Source organism: Bombina bombina, chromosome 4, assembly GCF_027579735.1.
Source record: "Bombina bombina isolate aBomBom1 chromosome 4, aBomBom1.pri, whole genome shotgun sequence".
In the NCBI taxonomy this organism is placed as follows: Eukaryota; Metazoa; Chordata; class Amphibia; order Anura; family Bombinatoridae; genus Bombina; species Bombina bombina.
In genome coordinates, this window is record NC_069502.1 from 1119753227 (window position 1) to 1119780116 (window position 26890).

A 26890-nucleotide genomic window follows, 5' to 3' on the forward strand; every position below is an offset into this window, starting at 1 on the left:
AGCAATTAGCGCTAGTTACATTGGAACCCTGATATCTGTCAGGAATACCTGAATATCCCTTGACATGTATATATTTTTTTTTAGAAGACAACCCAAAGTATTGATCTAGGCCCATTTTGGTATATTTCATGCCACCATTTCACCGCCAAATGCGATCAAAAAAAAAAAAAAAAAAGTTCACTTTTTCACAAAATTTGTCACAAACTTTAGGTTTCCCACTGAAATTATTTACAAACAGCTTCTGCAATTATGGCACAAATGGTTGTAAATGCTTTTCTGGGATCCCCTTTTTTCAGAAATAGCAGACTTATATGGCTTTGGGGTTGCTTTTTGGTAATTAGAAGGCCGCTAAATGCCGCTACGCACCACATGTGTTTTATGCCCAGGAGTGAAGGGGTTAATTAGGGAGCTTGTAGGGAGCTTGTAGGGTTAATTTTAGCTTTAGTGTAGTGTAGTAGACAACCCCAAGTATTGATCTAGGCCCATTTTGGTATATTTTATGCCACCATTTCACCACCAAATGCGGGCAAATAAAAAAAAAAAAACGTTAAATTTTTCACAATTTTAGGTTTCTCACTGAAATTATTTACAAACAGCTTGTGTAATTATGGCAGAAATTGTTGTAAAAGCTTCTCTGGGATCCCCTTTGTTCAGAAATAGCAGACTTATATGGCTTTGGCGTTGCTTTTTGGTAATTAGAAGGCCGCTAAATGCTGCTGCGCACCACACGTTAATTATGCCCAGCAGTGAAGGGGTTAAATTAGGTAGCTTGTAGGGAGCTTGCAGGGTTAATTTTAGAGATCAGCCTCCCACCTGACACATCCCACCCCCTGATCCCTCCCAAACAGCTCTCTTCCCTCCCCCACCCCACAATTGTTCCCGCCATCTTAAGTACTGGCAGAAAGTCTGCCAGTACTAAATAAAAGAGGTTTTTTTTTTTTTTTAAATAAAAATAATATGCCTTAGCCCCAACCTCCCTGATCCCCCCTCCAGCTCTCTAACCCTCTCCCCTACCTAATTACCGCCATCTTGGTTACTGGCAGCTGTCTGCCAGTACCCAGTTTGGCCCCAAAACCCCCCCAAAAAGTATTTTTATTTTATTTTTTATTTAAAAAACTATTTCTGTAGTGTAGCAGCCCCCCACAATACCCCCACCCCCACCCCCTCTCAGATCCTTTTATATATATATTTTTTTTTTAAAAATCCCTTTTTTTCCCCTTTCTGCCCTCATTCATTGGTGTCAGTGTGGCTAATGGGTGCACGTGCCGTGCCCCCCCCTTGCACATGCACGCTCACGCGCACCGCGCACGCGCATCGTGCACCCGGCGGACACTGGCACTATCGCTACCGGTGCAGAGAGGGCCACAGAGTGGCTCTCTCTGCATCGGAGGCTTGTAAAGTGGTATTGCAGGATGCCTCCATATCGAGGCATCACTGCAATACCCTCAGAGCTGCTGGAAGCATTTGTGATCGCTTCCAGAACTCTGTTTGACAACTGACGTACCAGGTACGTCCATTGTCATTAACTGCTTGTTAATGCATGACGTACCCGGTACGTCAGTTGTCATTAAGGGGTTAAGCCGCACAGATGGGTGTTAAAGGGGAGGAAGGCTCCTCAGTTTCATCTGAAAATCAGTCTCTGCCTCATCTTTTGTCTAAGGTGTCCTCCTCTCAGTAGTGGCCTGTACATTATTTTTGGTGTGTAAGGATATTCTCTACCTCTCTGACAATCTGTGCCTGGCCTTAAAGTGAATGTAAAGTTTCATCAAGTAGTGCCCGGTTTTTAAAAATACTATTAAAAACATGGGCACTTTCATTGATGAAACTTTACATTGCACCATATTTGTAGAAATACTTACCTCTTCGTCTTGAAAGCTGCTCCAGCGCTTCGCCAGTCTGTCACAAGCCTCTTCCTACGTCAGCAATGACGATTCCGGCCTTCCTCCAATCATGGCGTTGCTTTAGGCAATGCTTCCCCCGGGGGGGGGGGGGAAGCCGTGATTGGAGGAATGCCGGAATCGTCATTGCTGACGTAGGAAGTGGCTTGCGACAGGCTGGCGAAGCGCTGGAGCGGCTTTCAAGATGAAGAAGCAAGTATTTCTACAAATATGGTGCAATATAAAGTTTCATCAATGAAAGTGCCCCTGTTTTTAATAGTATTTTTAAAACCCAGGCACTACTTGATGAAACTTTACATTCACTTTAATGCTCTGCATATCCCCAGGCATGCCGACACTGTGGCAACCTTGGAAGAGGATTCTGCACTTCCATGCTGTTTCACCAAAAATGTCCTTTGGCGCCACAATGTTTTTGTCCCAGTAATGTCCTAGAGAAAAAAGCAGTAGCGACGACACCAATTGCAGCAGCATGGTGGCTTGTATGACACTTGGCATTAGCTTCAGTGTTCAGAAACCAAGGCGCAATGTGCATATTGGGCATATATTTTGCACTAGTTTCCCTTGCTAACTCTGCAGGAGGTGAAACATATCTAAAGTCATGTTCAGGAGCAACAACATACAGCTGTTCCTGAGCTGGGCATAGCCAATGAGCCAATCTGGAGTGGCAAACACATGTAGCTATCAGTCATCATCCAGGTCCCGCTCAGCAACTGCAAGGTGTGTTCGCGCAACTTCAACTCAGGACTTCAGCTATGTGTTTAACCTCTTATCAGGGGTAAAATAAACAGTTTGCAAGAGGCAAAACAAAGAAAAGCTGAAAAAAAAATCAAACATTGTACTCACCATCAAAATATGTGCTGGTTACTGGATAGGTTGGAGGAAAGGAAACCTGACTGTCATAAAGTGTGGGTACTGTGAAATCCTTAGTTTGACTGTATGAACTGTTAGGAGATGGCTTTCTTCCTGATCGGTCTTCTGTAGAAGAAGATTTCACACGCTTGGGAGCTGGTTCATCTCCATTAGAAGCCATATTAAAATTAGAAAAGTGAAACCAAGCAGCCTGAGTTGCTTGCCCAGGAAGGCTGGGGGGCCTCTGGAAAGGAGTATTACTAGGTCCAAATAAAGTGTGCGATATCCAGTTTAACTGAGGAGGGTATGCAGCCCAGTTGTAAGGTCCTGAGAACCATGGGTACCTGAAGATGTGTTTATTCATGTACAAAGACTCTTGGTGCTCTGCGTGGGCAACCCAGCTTCTGCCCAGGTTTTGCAGGTGCCGCTGTAACATGCGTCTCCCTGAAGAAGAAAATCATCATTAATAAAATTAGGCGATAATAATAAAAAAAAATTATATATATATATATATATATATATATATATATATATATATATATATATATATATATATATATATATATATATATATATATATAAATTAAATTATATATATTTTACACACACACACCTTTTATATACTGTACACAAAAAAAAAAACAACACACATATACATTGGAGCCCTTTGCAGTCAAGTAGATGGAAACATGTAAAAGCATATTTATCCAATATTGATATTTAATAAAGTTTAAGTATGTATTCACTGTAAAGATTTCACATTCCATGTTATTTACATAGGGGAATATTGTAATCTCTCTCTCTACTTATGAATAAATAGAATATATTCTCATATGTAAAGAACATTGGATTGTGAAAAAGTAATATTTTCATGTCGTGTTAGCGTGCAAGAAGGGTGTTTTTTCCCCCACCCACTTTTCTTGCTCCATTGAAGTCTAAAAGGGTCATGATATTCGAAGTTCGGAGTTTTGCACAGGTTGGGTTAGCGCGGGAGCAAAAATCTTTTCAACTTGAAATACGAACGCTACCTGACGCGTTTAAAAGCATTACTTCTAGCACAGGATTGGTAATAACCGCTCTACCCGTAATCTAGCCCATATAGTCGGTAATGCAAAAATGACATGTCTCAATAAAAGTTGGAGCAAAAACTCAGTCGAAACTTTAAGGATATGTCAAGTCCTAATACAGAAAACCTAATGAAATGCATATGTTATTGCATTTAAAAATATATATTGACATGAAACCTCATAATTTCAGAATGTCATGGGTTAATTTTTCTTCTTTTGTGTGTCCTGAATTTCCATGTTTACTGTTTACAACCTTTTAACACAGATCAGAAGAACCCTGTCTAAAACGGTCAAACTTGTATTACCTTCATCTGGTACTACCATACATACAAGGTGCAATTCAGTCTTCACACTACAGTGATTTTTATGGGCCAAGCTATCAACACAATGTGACAGAAAACAGCACTGGAGTCAATTAAAGGTACCTCTGCATTATATCAGTGGCGTATTTAGGTTTTGTGCTGCCCTAGGCACTCAACATTCTGCTGCCCCCCTAAGGTTTTAGTCCTTTTTTTCCCCATAATATTTTTTTGGGTCAGTGTGTAAAATGTTCTTTTTCATAATTCAAAAGAAAATGGGTTAGCAAAACACTTGCATATTATTCCATTTTCTCCATGAGAGAAAAGAAGGGGAAGGGAGAAAAGGCAGGGAAAGGAAAGAAGGAAGGGAGGGAAAGTAAAGAAGGAAGGGTGGGAGAGAGAAAAGTGGGGAGGGAGAGGAGAAAAGGGGTAGGGGAAGAAGGGACGGAAAGAAAGGAGTGAAAGAAGGGAGCAAGGGATGGAGTTGAGAGAAAAAGGGAGGGAAAGAAAGAAGGTAGGGAGTTGAGGGAGGGAGAAAGGGAAAGAAGGGAGAGAGGAAGGGAAGGAAAGGAAAGAAGAATACACTTTGAAACAATCACACCATCATTCAAGAAATGAAACTTTTTAGGTGTACATTAGCTCTAAGAGTTTATGATTAGACATCACAAGCTGATCTAACAGTGCACAGACGCATCCAGTCTGTTAGTTACTAAGAACTGCAATAAGCACTGCGCTCGCAGGCCCCCCACAGCAGACAAGGGGAGGCAGCATATCGGCACAAGGTCTTCTCCTCCAGCCTCACCTTGTAAGCATATCCCAGGGCAAGTTTCTCACCAAGAACGCTTCCGCTGCAAAAACGCCAGCAGCTCTAAATGAAGCAACGGTTTAATGGAGCACTGCCTGTGAAGAGCAATCTTAATCAGTGCACGTGCCTTGTCTTCTCTGTAAAGAGAGCATATGGAAGATGTGCTGCCCCTCCCAAATCAGCTGCCCTAGGCACCGACCTTGTTGGCCTAGGCCATAATACGCCCCTGCATTATATTAACCCTTTGAGTGCTAATGACGGCTCTGAGCCGTCACAGAGTTTCTCACTCTGGTGCTAATGAGCACTCTCCCACCTTGAGGGAGATCTGTGGGCTCCTTACTGCTCCTACCCCGGCGATCATGCCTGTAGAGTGACAGGCATCGCCGGGGCTTCACGTGATCTGCGGTGATGTCACGCGCAATTACGTGATGACGTCACCGCGCAACTTTATTTATACTTAATGTTAAGTATAGGAGGAGGGTGCATGCTGCTTAGAAGCCTGTATCTCAGGCATCTAAGAAGCTACAGCCCGCCAAGACCCATTGTTGGAAAGGTAATCGCCTAACCTTTCCAACAGTGTACGTCTTGGGGGTCAGTAAAAGTAAAAAAAAAAAAAAAAAAAAAAAAAATGTTTTCAAAAATTTAAAAAACAATAATAATAATAAAAAAAAAAAATATTAGCACCCAGGTGGGAAATTAGCAGCCAAAGGGTTAAAGGATTGTCTTAACATATGTCTTGACAACTTTTTTTATGAAAGATGTCATATTTGGTATCAAAATAATCTTCATAGTTTCACAAGGTGATTTATTATGTGTATGGTTACTATATATGCCGAAATAAAATAATGTATCTTATAAATTCAGCCAGGAATTATTTATTTTTTTTAACATGTGAGTATCACTATTTTCTTCCAATCTCACAGGAGCAGAGAATATGCTGGTACGGTATTAGGTTCTGTTATTTTCTAGTTTTTACTTTTGTTTGCTTTGCTTAATTGTGTTTGTTATTTGTATGTCAATGCACTGTGACCTTTTTTGTTCAAGGGGCAGAAAGAGAGTTTGTTACTTCTGGCAGTTATTTCAGGTATGCGCAGTTGTTTAATCAGGTTACATGGTGTGGTTAAATATTTATATAATTTCAGTGAAAGTAAATCGTTTTTGTAAGCAATAATGGCATTTATATAATGTAGTTCTTGTACATAATCCTAAATAAGGGCACATTTATTGTGATTTATTTGTGGATAATGAGAGCGTGTTGTACTAAACAGTATTACACTAAGCAACACTTGTTAACATTGCTAAGTCTGTCTGTTCAAGATAAATTCATTACGGAGGGGCTAAGCCTTATATAGCACCGTACAGGAGGATAGGTTAAGACAAGTAAATACAAATCAACCTTGATGACCGTGCTCCCCGGCCCTAACTATCCAGACATCCCTACTAGTAAAGCCAGGGTCGCTTACCTACACCTCACACACTGTCACCGGTAGCTCAACCGTTTAATAACATCACGTTCCATTCCCAGCAATGCATTCTGGGTACATATTAATGCAACACCATAATGCGACGGCAGCGTTGCGAATGCGTCTGCTGCGATTGGACAGTATAGACTATTTTTTGATTGGCCGATCAGGCTTGTATGCTGATTGGGCAGTTATTACTGCCTGACGATTATGTTAAAGGGCAGCTTTTAAATTCAGTGGCAAAATGGTGTGCGTTATTAATTTAATTATGTTTGTATGAATCGGTAATAAATAGTGTCAGACATAAGCCAGAGTAATTTAAAATTGTAAATGCTTTAATATATTATCCTCCACCAATAAGAGGACAGAATGTTTCGGTCAGTGTGACGTACTGGCCAGGATCATCTCTATGGTGCCGGTTTTGACCCGGAAGTAATTGTGTTAGAGGAGCGGTGGAAGCCAGTGATCGTTGTGTTTGTGTGTTTTTTTTTTTTTATAAATGTCAATGAGAGGACCGATCGTGTCATGCTGACTGTCACTTATGTTGTTATGTGGCAGAGTAACTGCTTTAGTGTGAATGGGATGCTTCTGTTTGTTGCTTCTGTCTGTCATTTAAAACATGCTATAATACATGCATAATGAGGTGTTTATAGTAAGCACCTATTTGTGCTGCTACTGAGTCTCAGGCTGTGCATAACAGGGTATTATTCCGTTAAAGGCAGTCGATAGGCCTGGGGTCTGCAGCTCAGGCTGTCATAGAGAAGGGATGTAGGGAAAATTATTGTATATACGTTTGTTATTGCTTCAGGTCTGCTCGTGGCATTGTTTTTACGTTGTGTAACAGGGTGTATGAGAAGGTATAAGGTTATGTTACACTGTTACAATATAAACACCAGCAAATCAGTGTAGTATGCTATAGAGTTTGTGATAGAGTAGACTATTCTTGCAGATCAGTGTAGTAGTACAAAAGATATTTGTGATAGGGTAGTTTGTTTATGAATCTGTGTTATGGCTGACTGCTGGTGCTGATCACTGTGTGACTGGGCAGACTGCTGCAATCCTGTGTCTGTCAGGACCAGACTTCATTTAATTGTAATAAAGGCTGCGAAAAACGTTTTGTACGTGCAGTTTAAATGGCAGATTCCACAGGAGATAGTGGTCTGAAGATTTCTTTCTGTGGTTAGCCAAACAATATGATCTCCCAAAGAGACAAAGGGGACCTTGCCCGGTTTTACACAGTCACTGATCCTAGACGGCACCAGAAAGGATTCACCATCTACAAAGTCACTGCCAGGGTAAGTATGTCATATTTTCAGCCATGTGACCTGTTGCGGACACAAGTAAAGGGAGAGATGGTTTTGGGTGTATACAATATCTCTGGGTTGTTGTATTCTCAATAAGAAATAAGATGTTTTACACAATGTTAAAGTTAATATGAAATCCTTTATTTTGAAGAAGAGAATTTCAGACATCCTATTTCAAACTATTTCAAACAAATAATCTGAAGTCTTGTAAACCAGCAAACATTTAATTTAAATTTATTGACACACATTGTTATCATTACACTGTCCTCTAACCCTAAAAAACGTTAGGAAGGCTTTTGGCTACACTACATTTCATTCCGTGGATGAAGTTTCAATGAGGATGAAGTTTCTGCCCTTATACTGTCCTCCCACCTCACTACCTGTCCCCTCGAACCCATCCCCTCACAGCTACTCCCCTCCCTCTCTTCTACCCTCACCCCCATACTCACACACATTTTCAACCTCTCCCTCAGCACTGGTATATTTCCTTCATCTCTAAAACATGCACTGGTCACACCTATCCTTAAAAAACCTTCCCTCGATCCAACCTCCCCATCCAACTACCACCCTATTTCCCTACCCTCTTGCCTCAAAGGTCCTCGAAAAGCTAGTTTACGCTCGTCTATCCCATTTCCTTACACTAAACTCTTCTCTTGACCCACTGCAATCTGGATTTCGTGCCCATCACTCTACAGGGACAGCTATTGTCAAGGTTACCAACGACCTACTTACAGCAAAATCCAAAGGCCACTTCTCTCTTCTTATCCTCCTTGATCTGTCTGCAGCCTTTGACACTGTTGACCACCCTCTTCTGCTCCAAACCTTCCAATCCTTTGGCATCTGCGACACAGCTCTCTCGTGGTTCTCTTCCTATCTGACTAACCGTACATTTAGTGTAGCCTTCTCCGGAGCATCCTCTGCCCTGTTACTACTTTCTGTTGGGGTACCTCAAGGCTCTGTCCTCGGTCCGCTTCTCTTTTCAATCTACACGTCATCATTAGGTTCCTTAATAAAGTCCCATGGGTTTCAATATCATTTGTATGCCGATGACACCCAAAATCTACCTCTCTGCACCAGACCTACCTCCTTCCTTACTAACCTGTGTCACCCTCTTTCTCACATCTCATCTTGGATGTCCTCTCACTACCTTAAGCTAAATCTCTCCAAAACTGAACTCCTTATCTTTCCCCCTTCTTCCAATGCCTCCACCCCCAAAATTTCTATAACTGTTGATAATTCCATCATTACCCCGCCCGCATGCCCGATGTCTTGTAGTCACACTTGACTCAGATCTTTCCTTCACTCCTCACATTCAGTCCTTGGCTAAAGTCTGCCGCTTCCACCTTAAAAACAACTCTAAAATTAGACATTTCCTTATACAAGATACAACTAAGATTTTAATCAACTCTCTCATCCTTTCCCGCCTCGACTACTGCAACTCCGTCCTCTCTGGTCTACCTAGCTGCCGCATAGCTCCTTTACAATCCATTATGAATGCCTCTGATCAATCTTACCAATTAGTTGTTGCAGCCCTACTTCACTCTGTCATACAAAGCTCTCAACTGCACTGCTCCCCCCTACATTTCAGAACTTGTCTCCAGATACTCTCCCTCCAGTCCCCTTCGATCAGCTCAGGATCTCCTCCTCTTCTCCTCTCGTTACTTCCTCACACTCCCGTTTACAGGACTTCTTCAGACTGGCCCCCATCTTGTGGAACTCCCTGCCTCGCTCCATAAGACTCTCCCCTAGTTTTGACAGCTTCAAGCACTCCCTAAAAACTCTACTATTCAGGGATGCATACAACCAACACTAACCTTTCCTAACTCCATTGCTTTCCCCTTTAACCCCTTAGAATGTAAGCCCTTGAGCCCAGCTGTTTGCAGATCACCTTCATAAGAGCCGATTACAACAGTGAAACTCTCGGCAGGGCCCTCTACCCACTTGATCCCTACAAAAGCTATCCTGTATACTGACTATGTTTACAGCGCTGTGGAATCTGTTGGCGCTCTACGAATACCTGATAATAATAATAAATAGTTCCGTGACACTGTACAGGTTTTGATTGTCATGTGAACGTTTCTGTGTTAACTTTAACAAATTAGAAACATACTTTGTATATTTCTGTGTATCTTTTACAAATAACATTGCATTTACTCCATTGTAAACTAAAACTTGCACTGCTTCAGAAAGTGGGAGGAACAAGGAGTTTCCAGGTTATGTTTGAAACTCTCTCACAATTCTCATGAAATGCTGTAAGCATTTTACAAAAGCTGGTCTCACTGAATTTTCTTACCAGCTGTATGCAGGGTAAGTTTGCTGAAATTTAACAATACATTTATTTAACTGACAGAAAAGTAATTTATGTACTAAACTAGAGGAAAAGGCAAGTTAAATTGTAGTGAAACTATTTCAGTTTATTTAGTATTTGCTGCAAACTGAGACTTTATATCAGTCCCAGGTGCTCAGCTGTTAACTTCACTTTTACCTGTAAAATTTTGTATTCTATATAGCTTCATTACTTTCTATGGAAGGCATCTCTCATCTTACTTGGACTTCCAGGTTCCGCTCTTTTTCTTATAGAATTTAGTGAGTTCAGCCCCGGTAAAGTCTGCACTATAATTTGTAAAATCACAATCATAAATAAACTAATGTATATAGAATCTAAATGCATTCAAATAGAAAATGCAAAGCGAAGAGGTTTTTTATTAGAAATGTGCATTCAGATTCTTTGTGAGGATCCGAATTCAGAAGTAGGCGGCCGCTCATACCGTCCGGCACTTTTTGGAGCCGGATTTATACTTGTGTGTGTGATCTTTCAGAAGAATAAATCCAGCGCTGAAAAGAACCGAATGGCACTAGCGGCAATTTATATCATCAGGCCCTAGGTCTCCTTTTCAACAAAAGGATACCAAGAGAACAAATTACATTTCATAATACAAGTAAACGGAAAAGTCTCTTTTAAAATTGCATACCTGGTCTGAATTATAAAGGTTTCATTTTGACTTTTATGTCCCTTTAAATGCTTCAAAAAGGTTAATTACTCCTAGAACACTCACATTAATCTCCACATATAAAGATATGGCTAGTGTAACATATGCACAAATGCCTCCTGGAGGGCTCACAATCTGTTTCTTCATATGGAGTGGAATAAGTTTGACTTCGTATTAAGGCCACTGGAGGAGTTAAACATATAGTAAAAGAAATGATGAACTTAATTTTAAAATAAAATGTTCTTTTGAAATAAAAAATAGTTTTAGACTAGAATTTCTCTTTAAAGTCCAACAATTTGTTCTGTCTATTATATGTACATAAGATTTATAGTGCATCATCCAGCACTATTCACTTTAGTGCTGAACTTTTTATATTAGACCAACTTTTTTTTTGCTTCTTTGGATATAACCATATTTACAATATATGTACAAAAAGAGAGAAGTGCTCAACCTGGAAACAAACAATAGCATAATAGCTTGTTCTATGGCTAGTTACCATCCTAGGAACAGCCTCTTTTTGCTTAGCATGTGCCTTTCACAGAGATGAAGTCCTGTAGCATATCAGTCTGATCCTGACTTAACAGTATAGTCTAGCCCCGAAATACCAGACAATCCCTCTCTGAATGAGAGAAATGGGACATTTTGTATATTATATCATAGAGAGCACCCAGGCATTTAGAAGAAATACAGTGAGTGCTTGGAACTACAGAATTATATATATATATATATATATATATAACGATTTCCAGTTCAGCCCACCAATGGTCAACACGTCTGGGTGCAATGATATATTGTAAAATAGAAAACAAGAGAATGCACTCTCAGGACTTTTTGCAAAAGAAACCAATTTAATGGAACGTTTTCGGGGTTCACATCATGCTGATGAAGGGGTTGTGAACCCCGAAAACGTTCCATTAAATTGGTTTCTTTTGCAAAAAGTCCTGAGAGTGCATTCTCTTGTTTTCTATATATATATATATATATATATATATATATATATATATATATATATATATATATATATATATATATATATATATATATTCATTCACTCACACTTAATTACTATAGGACATGCCCTCCAGTTTACAGCACCACTATACCTCCCTCAAACACCAAACCTTGCTCCCTTTTTCCAGCTTGAAGTGGTTGATGGAGCGCACACAGCCACACTATTACTTACTCTCCAACTTCTGTTTATCTTAGTTGTGTAGAGATTGCTTGGTATTAGGTACTATAGTAGTTAGTCTCAACCAGGATGTTGGCACTGCCAGGGGGGCTATGTAGGATTACAACTTAAAGCAAAATGTCCCTTATCTCTAGTGGTATATAGTGGTATATTTTGGGACATAAACTCTTAATATTAAAATGTTTTTAGTGAGTAATCATACTTCTTTTACATCATGTGACATCCTTGATTTTTTTTTTTTTTATTATATATATATATGACCTTGACACACATTTATTTATGTACCATAGTACATTTTAAGTCACTACATTTCATTAATGCAGTCACTGGGTGCATAAAAAAAACATCAATGGTGTTGAATGAATTTCAAAAGTACCCCAAAAGTGTCTCAAAGCATGACAGTTTTAGAACCAGTTCTTTGAGGTATACACTGGCCACAACAACTCTACCTAACATCGCAAGAATACGCTAAACGTATTGGTAGGCAGAGATTACTGCTGTGTGACATCGTACTGTTCTTATCAGACTTCCTAACCATCCTGGATCCTGTTGGACCTGGCCTGCTGTACTGGATTTCAGGGAGTGCCCTGGACAAGCCCTGTCCCACCCATGACACGCCTCAGCCACCTCCATAACATGCTAATGCAACCGTCCTGCCCACAAATAACTGGCAATTGCTGTTTTAGTCTTCATTAATGCTATGTTGTTCTACAATCAGGAATGATATTGTGATTGCTAGTGCATAAATTAATCTATAAGCACTTTTTTTATACCGATAAAGCTGATTGAAAGCAAGCAGAGTACGTGTACCTCTCACACAGATCTTGGATTAAAGGACATCGAACGCCTCTTGCTTTTGTCTAAAATTGTGTTTGTCCCACTCTGCCTAGAGCAACATTTGTAACCTGCCAATCATAAGCAAGAGGTGTTCACGCTGCCAAAAGGTGCATTGTGGCCTAGATCAGCAAGTAGTACATTTCTAGGGGTTGTTTTATGATATAAATAAAAAGAGAGAAGCGCTCAACCTGGAAACGAACAATAGCATAATAGCTTGTTCTATGGCTAGTTACCACCCAAGAAGCAGCCTCTTTTTGTTCAACATGTGCCTTTCACAGAGAAAAACTTTCCTGAAGCATATCAGTCTGATCCTGACTTCACAGTACAGTCCAGCCCCGAAATACCAGGCAATCCCTTTCCCTCTCATATCCCTCTAGGCACACTGAGCAACGGGTCCACGTCTGGATTCCCGCATCACACTTAGGGTGACTTCCCAAAATGTCATAATTTGCATAAATAAAAAGAGAGAAGCGCTCAACCTGGAAACGAACAATAGCATAATAGCTTGTTCTATGGCTAGTTACCACCCAAGAAGCAGCCTCTTTTTGCTCAACATGTGCCTTTCACAGAGAAAAACTTTCCTGAAGCATATCAGTCTGATCCTGACTTCACAGTACAGTCCAGCTCCGAAATACCAGGCAATCCCTCTCTGAATGAGAGAAACAGCAAAACCCCGTACGTGAGCAAAAAGAGGCTGCTTCTTGGGTGGTAACTAGCCATAGAACAAGCTATTATGCTATTGTTCGTTTCCAGGTTGAGCGCTTCTCTCTTTTTATTTATGCAAATTATGACATTTTGGGAAGTCTCCCTAAGTGTGATGCGGGAATCCAGACGTGGACCCGTTGCTCAGTGTGCCTAGAGGGATATGGCTGCACCTCACTGATGAGGCCCACAATAGGCCGAAACGTACGTCTGGGGTTTTGCTGTTTCTCTCGTTCAGAGAAGAATTGCCTGGTATTTCGGGGCTGGACTGTACTGTGAAGTCAGGATCAGACTGATATGCTTCAGGAAAGTTTTTCTCTGTGAAAGGCACATGTTGAGCAAAAAGAGGCTGCTTCTTGGGTGGTAACTAGCCATAGAACAAGCTATTATGCTATTGTTCGTTTCCAGGTCGAGCGCTTCTCTCTTTTTATTTTTGTTGTTTTATGATATGCCTTCTCACTTCTAGGTGTTTTATTTTAAAGTTTTTATCACAAATGATTGATCTTCAGTTAGCTTGTCTGGGTGCATGACTCCTCCACTCATCCCTACACTACATATGAGGCAAGCATGAGCTAAAGTGGTTGGGGGCTGTGTCTAGGGCAGCACACAAAAACTGGCACCACTGCCCTATAATAAATACAGGGTTATCATCTTTGCCTTGCATGTAGTGTATTCTGTGCATCTTGTTCTTTCTTATGATTAGACAATAAGTTATATTTAGTTTTTCTTAATGTCTTCGAGAAACTAAATTGTTTAAGTAATTTTATATTTTTTTTTTCCAGATTGTTTCAAGAAAGAACCCAGAAGAGGTGCAGGAGGTAATAAACTTCTACTAAATACTGTTAAGAAATAAAAACTTCTTAAAATAGTCTCAACATATCGAGGGATGCATAGATCCTATGGTTTTTGTTCCTAGTTAGTCTGCATACATCCATATTTCATCAAAAGCAGGGGTTTCTGGGTAAGGGTATGCAAATACTCTTCATAATGCCTTACACTTTTTGTTTTAAAATACATCTTTGCCATTTTACATGGTTCTTATTGCTGTTTTATTAAATGACAATTAAATACAGTAGAACTGCATAATCAACAAATGCATAATACTCCGTAACATATTGAAACTTGTGTGTGTATAATATGATGTGTATAAGTTTCAGCATACATAAGCTTGTTCTTCTTTTGCTGCGCAACATTGTTTTGAAAAAGGAAAACTGCTGTTATGTTAAAGGGACACTAAACCCATGATTCAGATAGAGCATGCAATTTTAAGCAACTAGCTAATTTACTCCTATTATCAATTTTTATTCGTTCTCTTGCTATTTTTATTTGAAAAAGCAGAAATGTAAGGTTAGGAGCCCGCCCATTTTTGGTTCAGCACCTGGATAGCACTTCCTGATACATTTAGCCACCAATCAGCAAGCGCTACCCAGGTGCTGAACCAAAAAAGGGCCGGGTCCTAAGCATAGATTCTTTCTTTTCAAATAAAGATACAAAGAGAATGAAGAACATTGATAATAGGAGTAAATTAGAAAGTTGCTCAAAATTGTCTGCTCTATCTGAACCATGAAAAAAAAATTGGGTTTAGTTTCCTTTTAAACGCAAGGCTATTTAATGGTTTCTGACTACCAGTTTACAGTACATTGTATAGAAAATATTATACCCAAGAACATACATTTTTTATTTTACAAGTCCAAAAAGCAGGAGCTTTGTAGGGAAAAAGTTAAAAATGTCAGATTTTATATTCTCTTTTAAATGTTCAAAAGCTAAGAAGTTTTAAAGTGATGGAACCCAAAATTTAATTTATAAAGGTGGTAAGGGTCCACTATCCATTACTCTAAAGATCCCAAAATTCCCAAAGCCCTTAAAACCCCTCCCACCTTACTCAAAACTAGTCTTGTCTTTTCCTTCGCAGGAGGAAGGTGAAGAAGAGAGGTGTTCCAGGTGTTTATAAGAAGGGTGCTCAGACTGATTTGAGTCCCAGTTTTCCCCTCAGAGAGCTAACTTTTGGACAGAGGGATGCCTTTGTAGTATGGGTAGTGGCACAAGAACACCCTATGTCTTTAGCCTCCTCCTGTTGTTCTAACGTTATACTCTATATATTTAGATCTTCAGCTTTCACGTGTACAACACTGGATAGACTATCTACTGGAAGCAGTTACTGCTGCTATTGTAAATCTAGTAGTATGGGTGCTTTTCAGGTAAGTGTGGGGGTTGTTTTGTTGGCAACTGTTTAGACTATAGACTGTTAGTAGCTACTCACTCTTGGCTATATCATAGCCCGGGGACCATTATGTCAGGCATTTTTAGGTGGGCATATAAATACCTTATTTCACCGTATTGTAGACCTTGAGGTGCATTAAGTATTTATTGTAGCAAGTATCAGCTTTTTCTTTAGCGCTTATCCTTTACCTAGCGCATGTCGGCTTTTTTGTGCGTTGTTTTTTTTTCTTCATACTTACATTCTTTATGCTCGTCGTTCGCTAATCAGTAGTTGTGTTATTTGACATTTGCATGGCAGGTTTTTTTTAGCGTGCTTCGTTTTTGCGTGCTTAGTCTCCTTTGTGCGTCTGAGGGTTCAGCCTGTCTTCAGGTTAGCACTCATCTGGTTGTCCCCTCTTCTGTTATTATTAGTACCCCAGAAGCTAGATCCTCGGAACACTTTCCTACTGATATAAAGTTTATTCTTTGCAAGCTGGTTGATGTAATCCCCCCTGCTCAGCTTTGCAAATCCTGTATGGATCATCTAATGCATTGTTTCTCAACTGCGGTGTTTAAGTACCCCCAACAGGCCAGGTTTTTCATTAAAGCTAAACCAGTGCACAGATTAAATAATCTGCTGATGGGTGAGAGCAGGTTAGTAACCATGGTGTTACTGATCAGCTGGTTACTTCACCTGTGCAGTGGTTCAGCTATAATAAAAACATGGCCTGTTGAGGGTACTTGAGGACCGCGGTTGAGAAACACTGATCTAATGTTTTCTAGTCGGTCAAAATGCTGCTCTTGCCTCCAAGAGTGTTGTTTCTCTCTCTCTCTCTCTCTCTCTGTTTTACACAGATTTTGCTCCAGAATGTAAAGGTTATGTAAGCTCTACTATATCTGAGATGCTGGTGGCCATTCCCCCTCCAAGTAAGCGTAAAATTGTGATTTCTGATAATCCCTTTACTAGCTCCAGACCTTGGTGCTTCTGATATATCCTTTGAGGGTGAAGTGTTTTCAGATGATCAAGAGAATTTACCTCTTCTTTTTTTTTGTTTTGTTTAAGCTTGAACACCTTTGTTCTATTTTAAAGAGAAGTGTTAAAGGGACATTAAACCCAAAATATTTATTTCATTATGCTGATAGAGAATACAATTTAAAAAAAGTTTCCAATTTACTTCTATTATCAAATTTGCTTCCTTCTCATGATATTCTTTGTTGAAGAGATACCTAGGTAGGTAGTGTGCAAGTGCCTGAAGCACTACATGACAGGAAATAGTGCTGCTGCCATCTAGTGCTCCTGCTAATGTATAGCATTTTTGCAAAACTGCTGCCATATAGTGCTGCAGACATGTGCACACTTTTGAGCTTACATCCTTGCCTTTCAATAAAAGATAAAAGAAAACAAAGAAAATTAAGTACCATAGGGATTCAGGATTCTAAGGTCCCTGAGGTAAGTCAGTTAAACAGCAGGTTTTAATTTTTAAATCCTCTGTTAAGTCACCTGATTTATTTCCAATTCCTTATGCTATCTCTGAGATATTTTCTAAAGAGTAGTCTAAGACTGGTAACCCTTTTTATTCTGCCTACGGATTTAAAAGGATGTTTTATTGACCTGCATCTAATTTTAGAGCTCTGGAAAACTATTCCTAAAGTAGATACTTTGGCTAAACATACTTCTATGCCTTTGGAGGGTAGTACCTTTTTTTAGAGACCACATGGATAGGAAATTTAGTCTTTTTTTTTCTCATAGAAATGCTTTTGTGCAAGCAGGTTTTCTTTTTAGGTCAGCAATGGCCATAGATTGTGTTGCAGCAGCCTCTAGCCTTTGGTATGAGGGTTTATTTGAGCAAATCTGAGGATTCTGATAGTGAATGTTTTCTAATCAATTGAAACTATGAAGAGCAATACTTTAAATTTGTGATGCTATTGTTGATATTATTTAGATCAATGCTTAGAATACTGGCACTGGCAGTTTTGCCTAGGAGAGCCTTGTGGTTGAAATCATGGTCGGCTGACTTCTGCCTCTTCCTTTTAAAGGTGTTGTTTGGATCTGGTCTGGATTACAGTATTTCTACAGTGACTTGGCGGAGAGGAGACTTTCTCTCACAGGATAAGAAGTCTAAGGGTAAATCTAGGGCTTCTAACCGTTTTCGTTCCTTTCGTCAATCTAAGGACCAGAAGTCCTCCATCCCTTTACAGAAGCAGTTTTTTTCCTGGAAGTCAAACCCTTATTAGAATAGTTCTAAACATTTCAAAAAGCCAGCCTACTAAGTCTGCATGAAGGTGCTTCCAACACCTTCTTTTAAGGGGGTGCTGGTGGTTCCTTCCCTGGACGATATCTTGGTACAGGCTCAATCTTTTTGTTTAGCAGTATCTCATACCAACATACTTTTGTTGTTTCCTCAAGAGTATGGTTGAAAAGTAAAGCTTCAAAGAGGTTTTCTGTCCCCTAAATCCAGGATTATTAGGGTCTATTATCAACTCAGTCTCCATGACCGTGTCTTTTGACAGAATAGAGAAGGAAGAAGTTACTCTCGTCTTGTGTAAATATTCAGTCAGTAATTTGCATTCTGCAGCTCTTTGTATTAAATATATTGAAGTTTTAGGTATGATGATAGCAGCTTCAGATGCTATTCCTTTTTGTTTGATTTCACATGAGGCCTCTGCAGCTTTGTATGCTTCATCAGTGGTGCAGTGATTGCACTTATATGGTTCAAAAGATTCTTTTGGATGCCAAAACAAGACAATCCTTTTCCTGGTGGATCGATCACCGATCCATTGTTCTGGTGGCATCCCTTGTTCGCCCAAATTGGACAGTGATCTAGACAAATGCTAGTCTTTCAGTTTGGAATGCAGTCTGGGGGTCCCAGAGAGCATAAAGAGCTTGGTTGCTTCGGGAGGCGAAGTTGCCTATAATGTTCTGGAACTCCATGCATTTTCCGGGTACTTTAGTTTTGGCCTCTGCTAAAAAGAGAGACTTGTGTTTCCAGTCATACATTGTTACAGCAGTGACTTACATCAGTTCACTTACATCTTGCAGTACCCTGACGATGAGGGAGATTTCCCATATTCTGACTTGGGCAGAAAGCACTTTCTGTATACTTTCTGCAGTTCATATTCTAAGGGTTTTCAATTGGGAAGCAGATTTTATCAGTCATTATTCCCTTCTCCCATAGGAATGATTTCTTCATCTGGAATTCTTCAGTCAGATTGTAGACCTATGGGATCTTCCAGAAGTGGATCTGATGGCTTCTCGTTTTAAAAAAAGAAACCCCCCCCCCCAGATATCACAACTTTCTGTCTCAAGGTCTGTGTTTTCATCAGGATTTAACATTTCTAAACTTGATGGCTTGTAATGTTATTTGGTTTTCAGATTTTTTGCAGGTTCCTCCTTTTTAACCTATGCATGCATTTTTTGTTTATTTTGGCTATTTCTTCTGCTAGAAGAGTTTCTTATGTGCCTGCTCTTTGTGGTGAGCATCAATATCTTGTTTTTGTTCTTCATGTTAAGGCAGTTCTAAGAACTAAAGGGACAGTCTAGTCAAAATTAAACTTTCATTATTCAGATAGGACTTGTAATTTTAATCAATTTTCCAATTTACTTTTATCATCAAACTTGCTTTTTTCTCTTGGTATTCTTAGTTGAAACTAAACCTAGGGAGACTCTAATGCTAATTTCTAAGCCCTTGAAGGCTGCCTCTACTCAAATGTTTTTTAAATTCCTTTTCAACACAAAGAGATTGAAAGTACACGTGGGCCATATAGATAACACTGTGTTCAGGCACAAAACAATGCAATAGATAATAAATAGTCACAGTCATGTGATTAGGGGGCTGGGAGAAGGTTCTTAGATACAAGGTAATCACAGAGGTAAAAAGTATATTAATATAACAGTGTTGGTTATGCAAAACTGGGGAATGGGTAATAAAGGGATTATCTATCTTTTTAAACAATAACAATTATATTGTAGACTGTCCCTAATCCAAAGAAGAGGAGCTTCTCCATTATATTGATGTGGTCAGAGCTTTGAAGTTCTATTTTGTAGGCTACTAAGGACAATCTTGTAGCTTGTTCTTTTTTTATGGTTCTAAAAAAGTGTCAGGTAGCTACTGCTGTCTTATTTGCCTCTTGATTAAAACTTGTTTTTTTACATAAACTTCATTGGCGATGGGTCAGTTTCCTTCTAAATGGGTCACTGCCCATTCTTCATATCAGTTGCTACTTCATGGGCTTTTAAGAATGAGGCCTCTTGATTTTAATTTGCAAGGCAGTTTTTTGGTCTTCTTTACATATTTTTTCAAAATTCTGCATTTTTGATGTTTTTGCTTCTTGTGAAACAGCTTTTGGTATGCATGTCTTTTTTAGGCAGCTGTTTCTGGGCATTTTTTATTACTATATATATATACACATATATTTTTTTCTGCATGGACCCCCCCCCCCCCCAAAAAAAATAACAACAACTAATCAGACAATATATTTTGAATAGCATAAGTATTGTCAGATTACTCGTGGACTTCACAGCTTGAGTATTAGTTTCCAGGAGTAATGGATCGTAGACTCTCACCACTTTTTAATGAAAGAAAATATAATTTATGCTTAAATTATAAATTCATTTATTTCATTGTTGTGAGAGTCCACGAGCCCCCGCCCAATTATTTTCTATAGTAATTATTTTTCTCCTGGAGGTTGTTTGAGTATGCAACTCTTCCCCCCCCCTACTTTTTGTTTTGCTTTTAAGTTCTTTTCCTACCTTCCTCTTTTCTAGCTTGGCTATAAGTCGGATAAGCTGGGAGGGGTTTTAAGGGTTCTTGGTAGTTTTGGTATCTTTGCATCCTCCTAGTGGCCAGAAGTATAATTCCAGCAGTAATGGATTGTGGACTCTCACGACTATGAAATAAATGAATTTATCAGGTAAGCATAAATTATATTTTTTCTTTAATGATTCAGACAGAGTATGTAATGTTAAAACAACTTTCCAATTGACTTCTATTATCTAATTTGCTTTGCTCTTGTTATTATCAGTTGAAAAGCATATGCTCAGGAGCAGCTATGCATGACTGGGGGCTAGCTGCTGATTGGTGGCTGCACATATTTGCCTCCTTTTATTGGCTCACTCAATGTGTTTGCATTGCTGCTCCTTCAACAAAGAATACCAAGAGAATGAAGCAAATTTGACATTGGAAGTAAATTGGCAATTTGTTTAAAATTGTATTCTCTGACTGAATTATGAAAGAAAATGATGGGTTTCATGTCCCTTTACACTCCCTTGCACCCTGTTTGAGTTTTGTGACATCAATTACACTGACATCATACCAATAGTGATGTAACATGTTATGTGATTTAGAAGTTTAAAAATGTAAAAAATAATAAAGATTTATGTACATAGTATCATAATTATACATTTTCTTCAAATTTACATTCAGATTATGAGATGTGAATTTCTAGTATCTGAGATTTTGGTTTATGATTGATGTTTGTACTAAGCAGATATATTTTATATATTCAAGGACACTAGACTTTTTTTTTTGTTTTTCTGCAATACATATGAGATATGAGCATCGTGTACCTCTACTGATAAAACTGCTCTAAATCTGTTAAAGTGATAGTGATTTTGTTTACTAAATGTGTGATCTGTGTAATTTAAATAATTAAGAACAATATGTTTAAAATAATAATATAGGTGAAATAAACTATAGAATTTCTCCTACTTGTTCTTAGTCAGCCATGTCCTTTGCCTTGCTGTAGTGTAGTGACTTTGTATAGAGTGGTACTGCCCGCTCCATACCTGGGATTGAATGTGCACATGTGGTCTCTGCTACAGGACAATGAATTGTGCCTTAAATTAACCTGCAGGCAAAAAAAAACCCCCAAAAAAAACAAAAAAAAACCACATACACTTTGCAAATACAATCATGTAAAAAAATCTTGTTTTAGGTGATTTTTAAACGTCTTACTGTGCATTTCACATTGTATTATGCCCCTTTAAATGGACATTAAACACTTTGAGATTATTAAATAAAATACTTAAAGGGACAGTAAAGTCAAAATTAAACTTAAATTTAATGGACAGATTATGACATTTAAAACAACAAATTTACTTCTATTATCAAATTTGCCCAGGAGTTTGCATGTGTCTGGACACCTGTCAGCAGTATTTGCAACATTGTTTATCTTGGTGTTATACAATGTTGCAAATACTGATGCCAAAGACTGATAAAGATACATACACTCTCCTGAGCTCTTATCAGCCTACCTCTGTGTATGCTTTATCAAAGGATAACAAGAGAACAAAGCAAATTTTGATATGGAAAGAAAATTAGAAAGTTGTTTAAAATTGCATGCTCTCTGAATCACGAATATTGCATTTTGACTTTACTGTCTCTAATTATATGTAGTAAAAATCTTTGCTATATACTTTTGATGCTTAGTTTGTTCTACTGTAATTTGTGTGTTCTGTAATTTTTATTTCTGAAAATTGTGTTTTTTCCAATTGTTAGAAATGGATGTTCAGACTTAACATCACTATGTTCACCACATTCATTGGTTGCACACTCTAGTGATTCATTTATAACTTTCCTAAATGGAAATAAAAGTGCAAAAATTCTATTTCTTTCATGTAATTAGCAAGAGTCCATGAGCTAGTGACGTATGGGATATACATTCCTACCAGGAGGGGCAAAGTTTCCCAAACCTCAAAATGCCTATAAATACACCTCACCACACCCACAAATCAGTTTTACAAACTTTGCCTCCTATGGAGGTGGTGAAGTAAGTTTGTGCAAGATTCTACGTTGATATGCGCTCCGCAGCAGGTTGGAGCCCGGTTTTCCTCTCAGCGTGCAGTGAATGTCAGAGGGATGTGAAGAGAGTATTGCCTGTTTGAATTCAATGATCTCCTTCTACGGGGTCTATTTCATAGGTTCTCTGTTATCGGTCGTAGAGATTCATCTCTTACCTCCCTTTTCAGATCGACGATATACTCTTATTTATATACCATTACCTCTGCTGATTTTCGTTTCAGTACTGGTTTGGCTTTCTACAAACATGTAGATGAGTGTCCTGGGGTAAGTAAGTCTTATTTTCTGTGACACTCTAAAGCTATGGTTGGGCACTTTTTTTAAAGTTCTAAATATATGTATTCAAACATTTATTTGCCTTGACTCAGAATGTTCAACATTCCTTTTTTTCAGACAGTCAGTTTCATATTTGGGATAATGCATTTGAATCAATCATTTTTCTTACCTTAAAAATTTGACTTTTCCCCTGTGGGTTGTTAGGCTCGCGGGGGCTGAAAATGCTTCATTTTTTTGCGTCATTCTTGGCGCTGACTTTTTTGGCGCAAAAAATCTTTTCTGTTTCCGGCGTCATACGTGTCGCCGGAAGTTGCGTCATTTTTTGACGTTCTTTTGCGCCAAAAATGTCGGCGTTCCGGATGTGGCGTCATTTTTGGCGCCAAAAGCATTTAGGCGCCAAATAATGTGGGCGTCTTTTTTGGCGCTAAAAAAATATGGACGTCGCTTTTGTCTCCACATTATTTGTCTCATTTTTCATTGCTTCTGGTTGCTAGAAGCTTGTTCTTTGGCATTTTTTCCCATTCCTGAAACTGTAATTTAAGGAATTTGATCAATTTTGCTTTATATGTTGTTTTTTCTCTTACATATTGCAAGATGTCTCACGTTGCATCTGAGTCAGAAGATACTTCAGGAAAATCGCTGTCTGGTGCTGGAACTACCAAAGCTAAGTGTATCTGCTGTAAACTTTTGGTAGCTGTTCCTCCAGCTGTTGTTTGTATTATATGTCATGACCCTTTAGTAAAGTACCATTACCTGTTGCAGTTCCAACAACATCTAATGTTCAGAGTGTTCCTGATAACATAAGAGATTTTGTTTCTGAATCCATTAAGAAGGCTATGTCTCTTTATCCAGATGAATTTTTATATGAACATCATCATTCTGATTCTAATGATTCTTCTGGTTCAGAGGATTCTGTCTCAGAGGTTGATGCTGATAAATCTTCATATTTATTTAAGATGGAATTTATTCGTTCTTTACTTAAAGAAGTTTTAATTGCTTTAGAAATTGAGGATTCTGGTCCTCTTGATACTAAATCTAAACGTTTAGACAAGGTCTTTAAATCTCCTGTGGTTATTCCAGAAGTTTTTCCTGTTCCTGGTGCTATTTCTGAAGTAATTTCCAGAGAATGGAATAATTTGGGTAATTCATTTACTCCTTCTAAACGTTTTAAGGAATTATATCCTGTGCCGTCCGACAGATTAGAGTTTTGGGACAAAATCCCTAAAGTTGATGGGGCTATTTCTACCCTTGCTAAACGTACTACTATTCCTACGGCAGATGGTACTTCCTTTAAGGATCCTTTAGATAGGAAAATTGAATCCTTTCTAAGAAAAGCTTATCTGTGTTCAGGTAATCTTCTTAGACCTGCTATATCATTGGCTGATGTTGCTGCAGCTTCAACTTTTTGGTTGGAAACTTTAGCGCAACAAGTAACAGATCATGATTCTCATAATATTATTATTCTTCTTCAACATGCTAATAATTTTATCTGTGATGCCATTTTTGATATTATAAGAGTTGATGTCAGGTTTATGTCTCTAGCTATTTTAGCTAGAAGAGCTTTATGGCTTAAAACTTGGAATGCTGATATGTCTTCTAAATCGACTCTACTTTCCCTTTCTTTCCAGGGTAATAAATTATTTGGTTCTCAGTTGGATTCTATTATCTCAACTGTTACTGGTGGGAAAGGAACTTTTTTACCACAGGATAAAAAATCTAAAGGTAAAAACAGAGCTAATAATCGTTTTCGTTCCTTTCGTTTCAACAAAGAACAAAAGCCTGATCCTTCATCCTCAGGAGCAGTTTCAGTTTGGAAACCATCTCCAGTCTGGAATAAATCCAAGCCTTCTAGAAAAGCAAAGCCAGCTTCTAAGTCCACATGAAGGTGCGGCCCTCATTCCAGCTCAGCTGGTAGGGGGCAGATTACGTTTTTTCAAAGAAATTTGGATCAATTCTGTTCACAATCTTTGGATTCAGAACATTGTTTCAGAATGGTACAGAATTGGTTTCAAGATGAGACCTCCTGCAAAGAGATTTTTTCTTTCCCGTGTCCCAGTAAACCCAGTGAAAGCTCAAGCATTTCTGAAATGTGTTTCAGATCTAGAGTTGGCTGGAGTAATTATGCCAGTTCCAGTTCTGGAACAGGGGCTGGGGTTTTATTCGAATCTCTTCATTGTACCAAAGAAGGAGAATTCCTTCAGACCAGTTCTGGATCTAAAAATATTGAATCGTTATGTAAGGATACCAACATTCAAAATGGTAACTGTAAGGATTATCTTGCCTTTTGTTCAGCAAGGGCATTATATGTCTACAATAGATTTACAGGATGCATATCTGCATATTCCGATTCATCCAGCTCACTATCAGTTCCTGAGATTCTCTTTCCTGGACAAGCATTACCAGTTTGTGGCTCTGCCGTTTGGCTTGGCTACAGCTCCAAGAATTTTTACAAAGGTTCTCGGTGCCCTTCTGTCTGTAATCAGAGAACAGGGTATTGTGGTATTTCCTTATTTGGACGATATCTTGGTACTTGCTCAGTCTTCACATTTAGCAGAATCTCATACGAATCGACTTGTGTTGTTTTTTTCAAGATCACGGTTGGAGGATCAATTCACTAAAAAGTTCATTGATTCCTCAGACAAAGGTAACCTTTTTGGGTTTCCAGATAGATTCAGTGTCCATGACTCTGTCTTTGACAGACAAGAGACGTCTAAAATTGATTTCAGCTTGTCGAAACCTTCAGTCACAATCATTCCCTTGGGTAGCCTTATGCATGGAAATTCTAGGTCTTATGACTGCTGCATCGGACGCGATCCCCTTTGCTCGTTTTCACATGCGACCTCTTCAGCTCTGTATGCTGAACCAATGGTGCAGGGATTACACAAAGATATCTCAATTAATATCTTTAAAACCGATTGTACGACACTCTCTGACGTGGTGGACAGATCACCATCGTTTAGTTCAGGGGGCTTCTTTTGTTCTTCCGACCTGGACTGTAATTTCAACAGATGCAAGTCTTACAGGTTGGGGAGCTGTGTGGGGGTCTCTGGCAGCACAAGGGGTTTGGGAATCTCAGGAGGTGAGATTACCGATCAATATTTTGGAACTCGGTGCAATTTTCAGAGCTCTTCAGTCTTGGCCTCTTCTGAAGAGAGAATCGTTCATTTGTTTTCAGACAGACAATGTCACAACTGTGGCATACATCAATCATCAAGGAGGGACTCACAGTCCTCTGGCTATGAAAGAAGTATCTCGAATTCTGGTTTGGGCGGAATCCAGCTCCTGTCTAATCTCTGCGGTTCATATTCCAGGAATAGACAATTGGGAAGCGGATTATCTCAGTCGCCAAACGTTGCATCCGGGCGAATGGTCTCTTCACCCAGAGGTATTTCTTCAGATTGTTCAAATGTGGGAACTTCCAGAAATAGATCTGATGGCTTCTCATCTAAACAAGAAACTTCCCAGGTATCTGTCCAGATCCCGGGATCCTCAGGCGGAGGCAGTGGATGCATTATCACTTCCTTGGAAGTATCATCCTGCCTATATCTTTCCGCCTCTAGTTCTTCTTCCAAGAGTAATCTCCAAGATTCTGAAGGAATGCTCGTTTGTTCTGCTGGTAGCTCCAGCATGGCCTCACAGGTTTTGGTATGCGGATCTTGTCCGGATGGCCTCTTGCCAACCGTTGACTCTTCCGTTAAGACCAGACCTTCTGTTGCAAGGTCCTTTTTTCCATCAGGATCTCAAATCCTTAAATTTAAAGGTATGGAGATTGAACGCTTGATTCTTGGTCAAAGAGGTTTCTCTGACTCTGTGATTAATACTATGTTACAGGCTCGTAAATCTGTATCTAGAGAGATATATTATAGAGTCTGGAAGACTTATATTTCTTGGTGTCTTTCTCATCATTTTTCCTGGCATTCTTTTAGAATTCCGAGAATTTTACAGTTTCTTCAGGATGGTTTAGATAAAGGTTTGTCCGCAAGTTCCTTGAAAGGACAAATCTCTAGCAATCTTTCTGTGAAAAAGAACAGAAAGAGCAATCTTCCTGATATTCATTGTTTTGTACAAGCTTTGGTTCGTATAAAACCTGTCATTAAGTCTATTTCTCCTCCTTGGAGTTTGAATTTGGTTCTGGGGGCTCTTCAAGCTCCTCCTTTTGAACCCATGCATTCATTGGACATTAAATTACTTTCTTGGAAAGTTTTGTTCCTTTTG

The 26890-nt window shown here is 39.0% G+C and overlaps 2 protein-coding genes across 5 annotated transcripts in view; one reads left to right on the plus strand and one right to left on the minus strand.

The window, feature by feature from the left end:
- ANGEL2 (angel homolog 2) overlaps positions 1 to 6520 on the minus strand; it is a gene marked incomplete in the record, with an annotated part of 89839 nt that extends 83319 nt beyond the window's left edge. The window contains 2 exon segments of the mRNA XM_053712471.1: positions 2742 to 3191; positions 6382 to 6520. Of these exon segments, the coding sequence (XP_053568446.1) occupies positions 2742 to 3183 (442 nt within the window).
- Positions 6521 to 6577: 57 nt separating this feature from the next.
- RPS6KC1 (ribosomal protein S6 kinase C1) overlaps positions 6578 to 26890 on the plus strand; it is a 687051-nt gene continuing 666738 nt past the window's right edge. For 3 of the 4 annotated variants that reach the window (XM_053712472.1, XM_053712474.1, XM_053712473.1), the window contains exons 1-2: positions 6578 to 7676; positions 14186 to 14221. In XM_053712472.1, coding sequence (XP_053568447.1) covers positions 7575 to 7676; positions 14186 to 14221 — 138 coding nt within the window. In that variant the 5' untranslated portion in view covers positions 6578 to 7574. Of the gene's footprint in view, positions 7677 to 14185; positions 14222 to 15546; positions 15602 to 26890 lie in introns of those variants that run through there. The other variant, XM_053712475.1, reaches the window with a different exon arrangement.